The sequence below is a fragment of the Gekko japonicus genome, unplaced genomic scaffold, assembly GCF_001447785.1.
Source record: "Gekko japonicus isolate JY-2015 unplaced genomic scaffold, Gekko_japonicus_V1.1 scaffold961, whole genome shotgun sequence".
NCBI classification, from domain to species: Eukaryota; Metazoa; Chordata; class Lepidosauria; order Squamata; family Gekkonidae; genus Gekko; species Gekko japonicus.
Genome location: NW_015175384.1, coordinates 391695 through 405019, shown reverse-complemented (window position 1 = coordinate 405019; position 13325 = coordinate 391695). Strand labels below are relative to the sequence as shown.

The window sequence follows — 13325 nt, the reverse complement described above, 5'->3', positions numbered from 1 at the left end:
GGGGAAATATCCAATAATCGCCCCCCCCCCCCCCCCCCAATTTTGCCAATTTTGGGTTGGGAAATCCCTGGTGATCTGTGGGTGGAGCTTCAGGAGGGCGGGGTTTGGTGAGGGACCTCAGGGGTTAAAGTGCCAATAACACCCACCCTCCAAGTAACCCTACCTCCAAATGGATACCTCTGAGGCTAGTTTGGTCTGGAAGAGTTGCAATGCTAGGGGTAAGTGGGTAGATGAAGCTGCCTTTGCCTTACCTTTTTTTCTCTTCCAGCTCTGCTTTTAAAATATACTTCCCAGTGTCTGGTTAAACCTTCCAAGAATGTAGCCAGTTGCGCCTTCTTAACTCCATACCCCTTCACTACTTGGACATACTAGTTCTGCAAATTGTACCCTATAGGTAACCTCCCTGTAATGATTCCATGTTTTGGTGTGTGTGTTCCTTTAAATGTTTAGTTTGACTGCAGTACTGTAAGGAGAGTGATAGAGGGAGACAAGTGTGATGTGATTGGCTGATGACTGAGAGTGTGGGAGGAGGGGTGTCTATGAGAGTGATTCTGTGTGTGAAGTTGTCAGCTATGCTGCCATGCTGGTTCAGGAGGCCATAGGCTTCCCTTTTCTGTGTACTAATTATTGCTGCATTCCTTCTGTGCTTCTCTGCTGTAATGCTGTTATCTCTAAAATGTGCAGGTGGTGTAGTGTCTGGAGCTCAGGGAAGGCTGTGGGAGTGCTATCGGTTCCCAGCTCTGGCTCTAACGGTCTGGAGCTATTCTCCCGCGTGCGGGAGTCCGGCTAATTGGCTTAGGGAAAAGGGGGGGTGCATACGAATGCCCTATATCCCATTATGCTTGTAGGGGCGACGCCATTCTTAACAGTGCTTCTGTTAATGCATCTATAGCTCTTCAATAAAGTATAACCTTTCTGAGAAGCGTGTACTCCGTTGCTGTCTGTGGAACCTGACAAGTTTGGAGAGAGCACATAGTCTGTGTGACTATGGGAGTCTGAGTCTATTCTGTGTGAATAAGACAAACAGTTTAGTCTGTGTGACTATGGAAGTTTGAGTATTCGGTGTGAATAAGATGAAGAGTTTAGGCTGTGTGGAGAGAGAGATTAGACTGAGTGTCTAAGCCTGTCAGAGTGGAGTATTGGAGTTTGAGAGACTGTTTGTGACGCCAAGCTTTGCCAGTTATATTTACAAGTTCCTTTCTAAAGCAACAGTTCAAAATAACCAGAAACCTATTTTGTTCTTTGTTAAATAAATCATTTTTTGTTTAAACTTATCCCAGCAATCATAATAGTCCTTCCTCAGGGCCACATAGTCCTCTGAAGTGCCCAGACCCTAGTTCATACTACCAAAAGAGAGAGAATTGGAATTTTTAATTCCTGGGGGCAGCAGAAAACGACCAAGTTTATGTACACAGAGTGTGTTTTAAAGAAGAAACAGTCTCCCCAATAACCGAGGACGCCACACTCCCTTCCACTTTATATTGTTACTGCCTTCCTCAAAGTTAGAAAGTTGCTGGCAGCAGCTACTTTTATTTATTTCTGTGTGTCTGTTTACTCAGTGGTAAAGCAGATGCTTCGTATAGGGGAGCTCCCAGTTCATTCCCCAGCATCTTCAGTTAAAGGTGTAGCAGATCTGGGGGGGCTTGCCAGCAGGGAGGCCTTAGATAGCCGCTGCAAGTCAGAAAAGGGAGTAATGGGCCAGGTGGACCAATGGTCTGACACTACGTAAGGCCGTCTTGTGTGTCTGTCAAAAGAATTTGTTCCGAGTAACGGTTCTGAAGAATGAGTGCCCTCATAACTGATTACACAGCAGGCGTTTTCTCGGTGGTTACGAAAGAGCTAATTGTTCTTTGTGTCCTCCTGTCAGTCACATACATGGGACACTGTGACCTCCCTGCCCAGAAATGCCTGAAAACATACAGTATTTCAGAGCAGCTTTGGTGCTCTGCCTCCGCCTGTCAGGTTTAGAGGCTCCATCAGCCACTGTGGCTTTTCCCTGGAAAAGCTCCCCTCCCTTCAGTAAACTTACCACAGAGGTCCCCAAACTTTTAAAGCATGTGGGCACCTTTAGAATGTTGAGAGAGGATGATGATTGCCACCCCCAAAATGGCTGCCACAGGAGGCAGGGCCCAGCCCAAAATGGCTGCCTCAGGAGGCAGGGCCCAACCCAAAATGGCTGCCACAGGAGGCAGGGCCCAACCCAAAATGGCTGCCACAGGAGGCAGGGCCCAACCCAAAATGGCTGCCACAGGAGGCAGGGTCCAACCCAAAGTGGCTGCCACAGGAGGCAGGGCCCAACCCAAAATGGCTACCTCAGGAGGCAGGGCCCAACCCAAAATGGCTGCCCCAGGAGGCGGAACCAAATGGAGTATCTCCTTCCTCACGCCTTTTGGAAAGAGGGAAATCCTGAAGGGGAAATGAAACCACCAGAAGAAGAAATTGGATTTCTACCCCGCCCTTCACTCCGATTCTCAGAGCGGCTTACAAACTCCTTTCCTTTCCCTTCCCCTCCCCACAACAGACACCCTGTGAGGTAGGTGGGGCTGAGAGAGCTCTTTCGAGGACCGCCCTTGAGAGAACAGCTCTGACAGAACTATGGCTTGCCCAAGGTCATCCAGCAGCTGCAAGTGGAGGAGTGGGGAATCAAACCCGGTTCTCCCAGATTAGAGTCTGCGCACTTAACCACTGCACCAACTGGCTCTCGGTCCGCCTGATCCGCTAATGGAAAACTCTTTCATTTAAATGAGGGCAGCCAATAACGAGCCCTGCCTTACAGTGGCCACACCCACTTTCTGAAAAGCTCAAGTACCGGCAGGCACCATGTTGAGGAAGAGTGCCTGCCCAAGATACCTCAGCTTCCACATCCATAGTTATACTTGATTCACGTTGCCATTTGTTTGTCTGAAGACAGGATTTACTCAGACATTATACTAAACGCAGTGTATGTCTTTTCCTGTAGCAGTCGGTTTGTGTTCGTTCCTGGTCCTGAGGATCCTGGCCCCAGCTGCATTTTGCCACGGTATGTCTGCAGTGGAGCCATTAGAAATCAGACTCTTTCATTGGGAAAGGGTGGTGTGAGAATATAACAAATGTGTCTATCGCGCTCACTGTGCTGCTTTATTTTAGACCGCCGCTTACCGAAAACATCACGGAGGAATTCAGGGAGCAGGTGCCGTTTTCTGTTTTCACTACAAATCCTTGCAGGTAAACGTGTCCATTTAATTGGGAACAAAAACAGGCATTCTTTGGTAGTTGAAGCCTTAGTACAGAAGCAACAGATTGGGGTGAGAGTGGGACTCTCAAAATGTGTTGGAAACCCAGATGCACTTTTGCCTCCCTAGCAAGAATTTAAGACCACAAAAAAGACCTGCTGGATCAAACCAGCGATCCATGTAGTCCAGCATCCTGTCTCACACAGAGGACAGTCAGTTCCTCTGGAGGGCCAACCATAGGGCAGAGAGACCGAGGCCTTCATTAGAACACAAAAAAAGAGCTGCTGGATCAGACCAGTGGTCCAGCTAGTCCAACATCCTGTCACACAAAGTGGCCACGGAATTCCTCTGGAGGGCCGAACAAACACAGCATAGAGGCCAACACCTTCTTGAGAACATCAGAAGATCCCTGCTGGATCAGACCAGTGGGCATAGAATCATAGAGTTGGAAGAGACCTCCAGGGTCATCTAGTCCAACCCCCCACCACAACACAGGATATTCCCAAATCCCTCCCCCCCATATCCCCATACCTTCCCCTGATGTTGCCTCCTGGCTCTGAGATTCAGAGGTTGACTGTCTCTGACCATGGAAGTTCCCCTGAGTCATCAGGGTTAGTAGTCACTGGTAAACTTATCCTCCATTAATCTAATCCCCTTTTAAAGCTGTCTGTGCCTGTGGCCAAAGCCACACCCTCTGGCAGCTTCTCCGTTCAGCCTGGCACCTAGCACACCTGCTGCTGCTAAGTCAGTGTCTGGTATCCATACCATTTATTTATTTATTTATTGGACTTCTGTCCTGCCCTCCCTGCAAACGGGCTCAGGGCGGGTCACAACAGAAAACCAATACAAAATTCAACATTAGAACTTTAAAAGATCATATTAAAATACAACTAAAAACTCATAAGATGGCGATTCCTCAGTTTCATATATCATAAGAACATAAGAGAAGCCAATGTTGGATCAGGCCAGTGGCCTATCCAGTCCAACACTCTGTGTCACACAGTGGCCAAAAACACCAGGTGCCATCAGGAGGTCCAGCAGTGGGGCCAGGACACTGGAAGCCCCCTCCCACTGTTGTTCCCCCCCCAAGCACCAAGAATACAGAGCATCCCTTTCCCCAGACCGAGAGTTCCTATCTGTACCTTGTGGCTCGTAGCCGCTGATGGACCTTTGCTCCATATGCTTATCTAATTCCCTCTTGAAGCCGTCTATGCTTGTAGCTGCCACCACCTCCTGTGGCCGTGAATGCCATGTGTTAATCACTCTTTGGGTGAAGAAGGACTTCCTTTTATCTCTTCTAACCCGACTGCTCAGCAATTTCATGGAGTGCCCACACACACACACACACTCATGCTACAAAGATTCATCAGTTTAGGTAGGCAGTATGAGCAGGAGGGGCCAAAAAGTTGTTGGATGTCTGCAGCCTCAACTAAAAGCCTGTAAAACAGTAAATCACTGTGTACAATTAAACAATATTTGTTGGGTTTTATATGCAATGTTTAGAATTCTGAGGGAAGCTTAGCCAATTATTATATGCTGTAGACCCAGTCACATTAGAGCTTGCTATAGGAGCTCCCCAGTCACCAGAACCTAAGCGCGGTAGCGTACATCAAAAAATTGTACAAGAATTAGCATTTTGAAATATGGCTTACAGCACTTCATTCTAATGAGGAAATAATTACAGAATGACAAACCTGAAGAAGGACACGCAAACGGATAGTGTACTAGAACTCCGTCGTTTGTCTGTAACTAGTACTGTATTACTCTGTATGTACTGCTAAGCTTTATATTGCATATTGTAGTGTTATTGTTGTAATTTTGTTAATAATTGAATTCACTTGTAAGCCGCCCTGAGCCCGCATTGTGGGGAGGGCGGGGTATAAATTGAATTAAATAAATAAAATAAAATAAACATTGCATATAAAACCCAACAAATATTGTTTAATTGTACACAGTGATTTACTGTTTTACTAGCTATTATACACCGTGGTCCTGTTTGTTGTAATCAACTAAAAGCCTGGCAGAAGAGCTCGGTCTTGCAGGCCCTGCAGAACTGTAAGAGATCCCACAGGGCCCTGATCTTGAATGGGAGCATATTCCACCAGGTCGGGGCCAGGGATTACCAGCCGATGCTGGTCTATCGAGTGCAGGGCTCTTCAGGGTACATAAGGGGAGAGGCGGTCCCGCAGGTATGTTGGTCCCTGGCTTATCTTTGCAATGTCATTGTTAAGTATGTATTCCCCTGTCCAATATAGAATGGCCACTTAGAGAAGAAAAAAATTAGACTAAGGTATTGAAAGTAAGTGGGCAGACACTTGCATCTCGCAAATTCCTTGAGATTACGAAGAGAGAAAACCGATGCTTTTTCTTTTTAGGGTTCAGTACTGCACGCAGGAAATAATTATCTTCCGAGAAGACCTCGTAAACAAGATGTGCCGGAATTGTGTCCGTTTTCCCAGCAGCAGTCTGGACATTCCGAACCACGTAAGGCAACAAAGCGCACTTACGTTTTGGGTGAAATTTTGAGGTGGTTTACTGTAATGTGCAGCTGTTCTAATGTACTTTATTCTAAATGTGCTTATTTTTTGTAATCCAGGACTGTACCCTAAAGAGGTTCAGGACATGTTGTTCATTTGTTGCATCTTTATGTTCTCAATGTTCCTTTCCATTTTGGAACATATATCAACTTTACAAGAATGTAGTTGATGGGAGAGTGGTACTCATAAATGGTGTGTGTGGGCGTGTGGAAAGATTGAAACATTCATCTTCTTCCTCTGGGCCTGAAATTTTTCTTCTATAAAGCCTCCGTCATACCTTCACACAGGGATGGACTCAGGTGATCGTGTGCTTTGGAACTGCATTGGAATCCCTATGGAGAACAGTTTTCCCAAAAGGATTCTGTGTGGCGGAAGTATCACTTTCCAAAAGCGTCATTACGATTCACCTGCGATAATGTACCTCCTGAGGATCAAATCTGTGTCCTAAGACCGAGAGTAGAGTTCCCAATACCAATGCTCCCTCTACTTTCTACTTTGTGAGCTACCGTCATTAAAGTTGTGAGCGAGCCATTTGGCTTCTGCATAAATCAGTTTGCCCTGGAGCCCTCCTTCCCAAGCTAAGACAAAAATGTGTGAGCCGGAGGCTAAAAAACTGTGAGCTAGCTCACACTAACTCAACTCAGGGGGAACACTGCCCCAATAGTCTATTCAGACTACCAGCTCTGTACACATTAGGCTTAGCACTTGCATGGTGTATCCAGACTGAGTGTTCTTTATTAACCCATGTAACCAACTGAAAAGACCATTCATTGATTTACGAATGAGCGTCTATGGCTCTTTTTATTTTATTTTACTTCATTTATAATCTGCCTTTCTCCCCAATGGAGTCCTTACATCTAACATCCTTTTCCTCTCCTCCAGTTTATCCTCACAACAACCCTGTGAGGTAGGCCAGGCTGAGAGTGTGTGATTAGTTCAAGGTCACCCAGTGAGCTTCCATGGCAGTGTGGAGATTCGAACTTGGGTCTTCCAAATCCTAGTCTAACCACTTCACCATGCTGGCTCTCCAGGCTTGTTACTTTGTACTCTATCTGCAATCGCATGTCTTTGTCCTTCGCCTTGCAGTTTGTAAAGACTATCTTATCACAAGGTCATCTGACTCCGCTCCCCCTTTACGTCAGTCCTGTGTACTGGGCCTACGACTACACCTTGAGAACTTACCCTCTGCCAGACGTTATTGTTTTTGCTGACAAATATGACCCATTCACCGTGACCAACACCGATTGCCTCTGCATGAATCCGGTAAGTTTTTTTAAAAGCATGTTGAAAGCCCTGTTTCAAATGAGCAAAGAAAATGCACTGTGCTTATAAAATGTAATTGATCCTGTTTGTAGCATTCTGTGTGTGTGTGTCTGTGAGAGAGAGAGAGAGAGAGGAAGAAGAAGAAGAAGAGATTGGATTTATACCCCGCCCTTCAGTACTCAAGGGAGTCTCAGAGCGGCTTACAATCTCCTTCCCCTTCCCCTCCCCACAACAGACGCCCTGTAAGGTAGGTGAGGCTGAGAGAGCTCCTTCGAGGACTGCCCTTGAGAGAACAGCTCTGAGAGAACTTGTGACTGACCCAAGGTCACCAGCTGCTGCATGTGGAGGAGGAGTAGGGAATCAAACCCGGTTCTCCCAGATTAGAGTCCGTGCACTTAACCACTACACCAGTGGGGGAGAGGGAGAGAGTGTCTTGACTTCCAGTGACCCTATGAATCATTGCTCTCCAAAACATCCTCCCATTTAGCAACCTGGCTCAGATCATGCGAAATGAGAGCCTTTGTGGCTTCCTTGATTGAGTCCATCCATCTCAGGTTGGATCTTCCTCTTTTCCTGGTATCTTCAGCTTTTCCTAGCAAGACTGGCGATAGCCTCAGTTTGGTCATTTTAATTTCTCCTCCAACACCCCATTTCAAAGGAATCAACTTTCTTCCAGTCAACTTTCTTCACTGTCCCAGCTTTCCCACCCACACACAGGAACAGGGAACACTATAGTATGAATTATCTCGATCTTGGTTGCCAGTGACACATCCCTACACTCAGGGGTCATTTCGTAGAAAAAGAGGCTCAGGAGCTCATTAGCATAACGCATTAGCATAACTCATTTGCATATGCCACACCTCCTGACATCACTGGAAGTGTGTCAGAAGGCAACACCCACCTATCAGGCTCCACTGGACTGTTTTGGATTGCTAGCTATTGTGGGGGGGGGGAACGTGCATATCTGTGCTCGCAGAGGAGGGAGAGCTTGTGCCTGAATAAAACTTGGTCTTAAAGGTGCCACTGGACTGTTTTGGGCCGGGGGGGGGAGCTCTGCAACTTATCTGGCTGCTTCTTACTCTGACTGAGGGCTGCTGGGAGCAGGGGGCGGGGCTTGTTGCATGTGCCCGCCCCCTGGGCTCTTTACTGCCGGAGCTCCGCTCCTGTGTGCTCCTGCAGGAAATGACCCCTGCCTACACTTAAGAAACTTTTCTAGCTCCTCCGTGGCTGCCCTTCCCAGTCTCAGTCTCCTTCTGATTTCTTGGTCGCAGTCTCCCTTGTGGTTGTAGTGTACACTTTTACAGCTGTTCATACTTGCCCTTTCAAAATTCATTTGTGTATATTTCTGCATAGTTTTGTTTGCATGCAAAAGTTTAGGAATGCCCTCAAGAGGTGGTGACTGAGCGTAATTCCTTTTTTCCATAAAGGAGCTCTTAAACAGAGTTAGCTGGCTGCTGCTTCACTTTTTATTTTATTTTATTTACATTATTGATCGTCCGCCTTTCTCACAGGGACTCAAGGTGGGTTACACAAAGCGAGTCAATAATGTCCACAGGATGGGACATTCAGTAACTAATGCATTACAATTGTAGACGTCTGGAACCAACAGAAAGAACTGAAACACAGCACGAGCATTCACATGACACATGAAATCGTGCGAAAATCACGTAGCTACCTATACACAGTAGCTTAGACCACACTCTCTAATCTTTTATCCAAGTCAGTTTGTGAATAGGGATGGGCACAGACTGCATTGTTGCCGGTTGGTTCATGGAAGCATCATGAACAGAACCACAAACCTGTACGAACCAGGAGGTTGGTTTGCAACTTGAACCAGTTCGTAAAGGTTCGTGACCCCTGCTTTCTGCTCCCTGCTGCTTTTTGCGGGGAGCAGAAAGCAGGGGTTTAAATGGCTTTGAGCTGAACCAAGAAAGCCCCTTTAAAAAGCTGGGCCACGGGAGTAGGCTCAGCTGTTTAGAGCCTGAAACAGCTGGGCTGCCCTCACGGCTCAGCTGTATCTGATCTAAACAGCTGAGCAGCCTGCTCCTGCCACTCAGCTGTTTTGGCAGCTTTTGTAGGGATGAGAAAGCAGGGGTTTAAACCCCTGTTTTTTGCCCCTCAAAAACCTCCAAGAACGGCTTTAAAAGTTTGTGGAGGTTTGTGGATGGGCTGCGGTTCACAAACTATGAACCGGCCAGAATTCCTCATGAACAAAGGTTCAAGAGTTGAATCATGCTCATCTCTATTTATGAACCCTTTTCTTAGTTTTGCTCCTCATGAACCTCGACAAACTGCCTTAAACGTTTGTGGAGGTTCATATGGGGGCTGCCGTTTGCGAACCATGAACCAGCCAACATTCGTCACGAACAAAGGATCATGAGCCGGGTGGTGCCCATCTCGTATTTGTGAACCCTTTCGTTAGTTCTCCGCAAGTAAAGCATACACCACCGTTTTCACTATGGAGATAAGACATTCTGTTTCCTTGTCAAGATAGGCAGGAGTCTTTTTGTCCTCTGTGTCCTCAGACATGCCGTGCTATAATCTTTTGCCTAATTAGCTCCTGAATGTAATTTAGCTTTACTCAGTAGACCGGTGCTGAAAACCTACACGATGCCTCTTGAACACCTTCGTTTCTCTGAACATTTCTGATCTTCTTCGTGGTCTCTGTGCATCACACCCTTGAGATACTCTGCGCCTGCGCTGACCTTCTCGGTACCGATAGCTAGCAAAAGGGATTTTCGCGCCTCTCCCAGGTCACGCGCCGGCTCCACTGCGCATGACCAAGGAGGGGCACGCAGATCCCGCCAGTTCTCTTCTGACCGCCGCGCTGGTAGGACGCCTTCTGCCTCGGTCTGCTAAGTACCAAACTTTTTTTGCTAAACTTACGTTTAGTTAGTTTCTTTTTCTTTATTTTTGTAGTTAGCATTTTTCTTTCGGTGTTTGTTCTTTATTTACGTTCCCCTCCCGCTGGCCTATGGCCCCGCGGTGGGGTTGTTTCAAACGGTGTAGGACTTGCGGCCTTAAAATATCCCCCACCGACGGGCACTCGCTTTGCCTCGTTTGTTTAGGGGAGTCGCACTGTGTCTCTAAGTGCAGACATTGCCGAAAGTTTTCGAACCAGACGAGAAAAAACAGAGCAGCTCGTCTACACTTGGCCCTGATGGAGAAGGCACTATCTCCACAGTCCTCTTCACCGTTGGACACGTCCGGGCACGCCTCGATGTCCACCTTGGCTGCGGACACTTGTCCTCCCGTTCCGGGATCATCGACGTCGACGGTCGCAATCGATGCTTCGGCACCGAAACGATCGACGCCGATAAAGGACCACCCCGTACCTTCCAAGATCCGGAAGCAGGGGTCATCCGTTGCCGTACCTTCCAAGATCCGGAAGCAGGGGTCATCCGTTGCCGTACCTTCCAAGATCCGGAAGCAGGGGTCATCCGTTGCCGTACCTTCCAAGATCCGGAAGCAGGGGATATCTGATGCCGTACCTTCCAAGATCCGGAAGCAGGGGATATCTGATGCCGTACCTTCCAAGATCCGGAAGCAGGGCAAAGACTCACAGCAGTCGAAGAAACCTAAAACGGACAAACCCAAAGTCCATAAGGTTTCGGCTAGTCAGGGTCGAGATCCCACGCAAGAACCTCACCCGATCGGTTCGGATCTCGACATCGACCTTACTCAACAGACAAATCAGTCGCAATCTGATATGTCGAGCCGTCAATCCTCTCATGCCTCCCCAGAACGTGGAGTCGAGGATCGGCACCGACCAACATCTCCTCCCCTGACTTGGGATGAGAGGCAATGGCATTATTTGTACGGGAATCGATACCCATACCCTTGGGCACTCCCGATACCACCCCCACCTGAATGGGATCGTCAGTCGGTGTCATCCCGCATTTCGCGCTTTCAAGATCGACCATCGGTATCGAAGCAGTCGATACCGACGCATCCACCAGACCCGGTTGTGCCCCCGATTAACACACCGGCACCGTCTCAACCTGAATTACTCGAATCATCTCCAGAACCATCCAATGTATCCTCCGATTCAGATGGCTTTTCTGAACATATCGAGGATGTAGATGCACAGCCCACCTCGCAAGATGTGGAAGCGGATTTACCTATTTCTCCATCAGAGGATGTTAAGTCTTATGGAGATTTTATTCAACGCATGGCATTAGATCTATCTATGACTCCTACTCTCGTTGCCAGTTTTGTGGATGATAACGTTTTTGACATTATGCACTCTAACACTTCGCCCTCCGTGGCTCTACCAATGACAAAAGTTCTCTTGCAAACTACCAAGGACTTTTGGACTCGTCCAGCCTCCATTAATGTCTCTAATAAGCGTCTGGATCACATGTACAAGGTCCAGGAATCAGGGGCTGAGTTTTTATACACACACCCAAAGCCCAATTCTTTGGTCGTCTCCTCATCCACAAAAGGAAAAGCGAGTCACTCTACTCCCTCAGAAAAAGAAGGGAAAAAGTTGGATTCGGTTGGTAGAAAATTCTACACTGTCGGTGCAATGGGCATTAAAACGGCGAACTATGCCGCCTGCATGGGCCGTTATCAATTCAATTTATGGAAGCGTTTGAATGATTTCCTCCCGCACGTGCCCAAAGAGTGCCAACCTCAGATTAAAAGGATTCAGAATGAAGGGATGGTCTTGGCTAGACACCAAATTAGTGCTGCCAAGCATTCCCTGGAATCCGCTAGTAAGACTCTAGCAACCTCTGTAGCGTTACGCAGACATGCCTGGCTCCGCTCTTCATCATTGCCATATGACACCAGATCCTCGGTGGAAGACCTTCCCTTTGAAGGTTCTGGATTGTTTAGCTCCACCACTGACACGGTTCTGCAGGAAATGGATAAGAGTATCAAGACGTCCAAGAGTTTGGGGATCTCCCCCACGACCAAATACTCGAAATCCAAGCAGTGGCCTAGGCAACCTTGGTCGACCAGGCAACCGTACAACAAATCACCTACGGATCAATGGCAAAGACCTCCCTCCTCTCAGTCACGGTCTTTTCCCCCGAAAAATAAGGGACAATCGTCCGGTGCCTATAAGTCGAAATTCCCTAAGAATCCCAAACAGGGACTTTGACTTCAACCTTACTGCTCAGACTCGCCTTGCACCCTTCCTGCACGCATGGCTCGCCATTTCTACGGACAAATGGGTGCACTCTATAATAAGAGATGGCTATCTCATAGAGTTTTCTCTGACTCCCAGAATCTCCCGTTTCATCAGAACCCCGGCGTCTCCTGCCCTGCTACAGGAGGTACAATCGCTGACACAAAAAAACGCTATAGAGAAAGTCCCGATGGCGGATTGTTGCCGCGGGATTTATTCCAAATATTTCACAGTCCCCAAGAAGGACGGAGGACTTCGTCCAATCATGGACCTCCGTTTTCTCAATCGGTTCATCATTTACAGAAAGTTTCGCATGACCACGTTGCAAAGCATTTTACCACTCCTGTCTCCAGGGACTTGGATGGTCACTTTAGATCTCAAAGACGCTTATTTTCACGTCTCCATCCATCCTCGTCACAGAAAGTTCCTCAGATTCGCAGTCGGGGAGGACCATTACCAATTCAAAGCCCTTCCATTCGGGCTCTCTACCGCCCCCAGGGTTTTTACGAAGGTAATGGTGGTTGTCGTCGCTCATCTTCGCCTTCAGGGCATTCAGATCTTTCCGTATATAGACGACTGGTTGATGGTGGCAGATTCAAGAGAATGTCTCCTTCAGCACATCACCATCACATTGTCGGTCCTATCCTCCCTTGGAATTCTGGTGAATTTACAGAAATCCATGCTGCAACCTGCAACTCGCGTGCAGTTCATAGGAGCTGTCATAGACTCCCTAGCCACTCGGGCGTACCTTCCTCGCCAACGGGCAGATACCATTCGTCTGGAAATTCAACGTTTGTTCCAGTCCAACGTGACATCAGCGGTCCACATTCAGCGGACCTTGGGTCTCATGGCAGCCACCACTTCCGTGATCGAATATGCACGCCTTCGCATGCGCCCGTTGCAGCTGTGGTTTCTAAAGAAATTTCGCCCTTCCATCCATCCTCCGAGCCTTCAACTGGTAGTGCCTCCGCAGGTCCTCGTCTCCCTGCAGTGGTGGCTCGTGGACACCAATCTGTTGGCGGGTGCACCGTTCCAACCGATCGTTCCCGTAATGTCCATCACCACAGATGCCTCCCTGTGGGGTTGGGGTGCTCATACAGACGACACTTGTGTGGGTGCTCCATGGCAACCCCTTTGGAAGAGTCATCATATCAACTATCTGGAACTGCTGGCCGTAAA

At 47.9% G+C, this 13325-nt stretch overlaps 1 protein-coding gene across 1 annotated transcript in view; it reads left to right on the top strand.

Moving 5' to 3' along the window:
- POLE2 (polymerase (DNA directed), epsilon 2, accessory subunit) overlaps window positions 1-13325 on the top strand; it is a 54901-nt gene that overhangs the window by 35072 nt on the left and 6504 nt on the right. The window contains exons 14-17 of the mRNA XM_015425602.1: window positions 2960-3019; window positions 3127-3204; window positions 5588-5696; window positions 6836-7012. Of these exons, the coding sequence (XP_015281088.1) occupies window positions 2960-3019; window positions 3127-3204; window positions 5588-5696; window positions 6836-7012 (424 nt within the window). The remainder of the gene's footprint in view (window positions 1-2959; window positions 3020-3126; window positions 3205-5587; window positions 5697-6835; window positions 7013-13325) is intronic.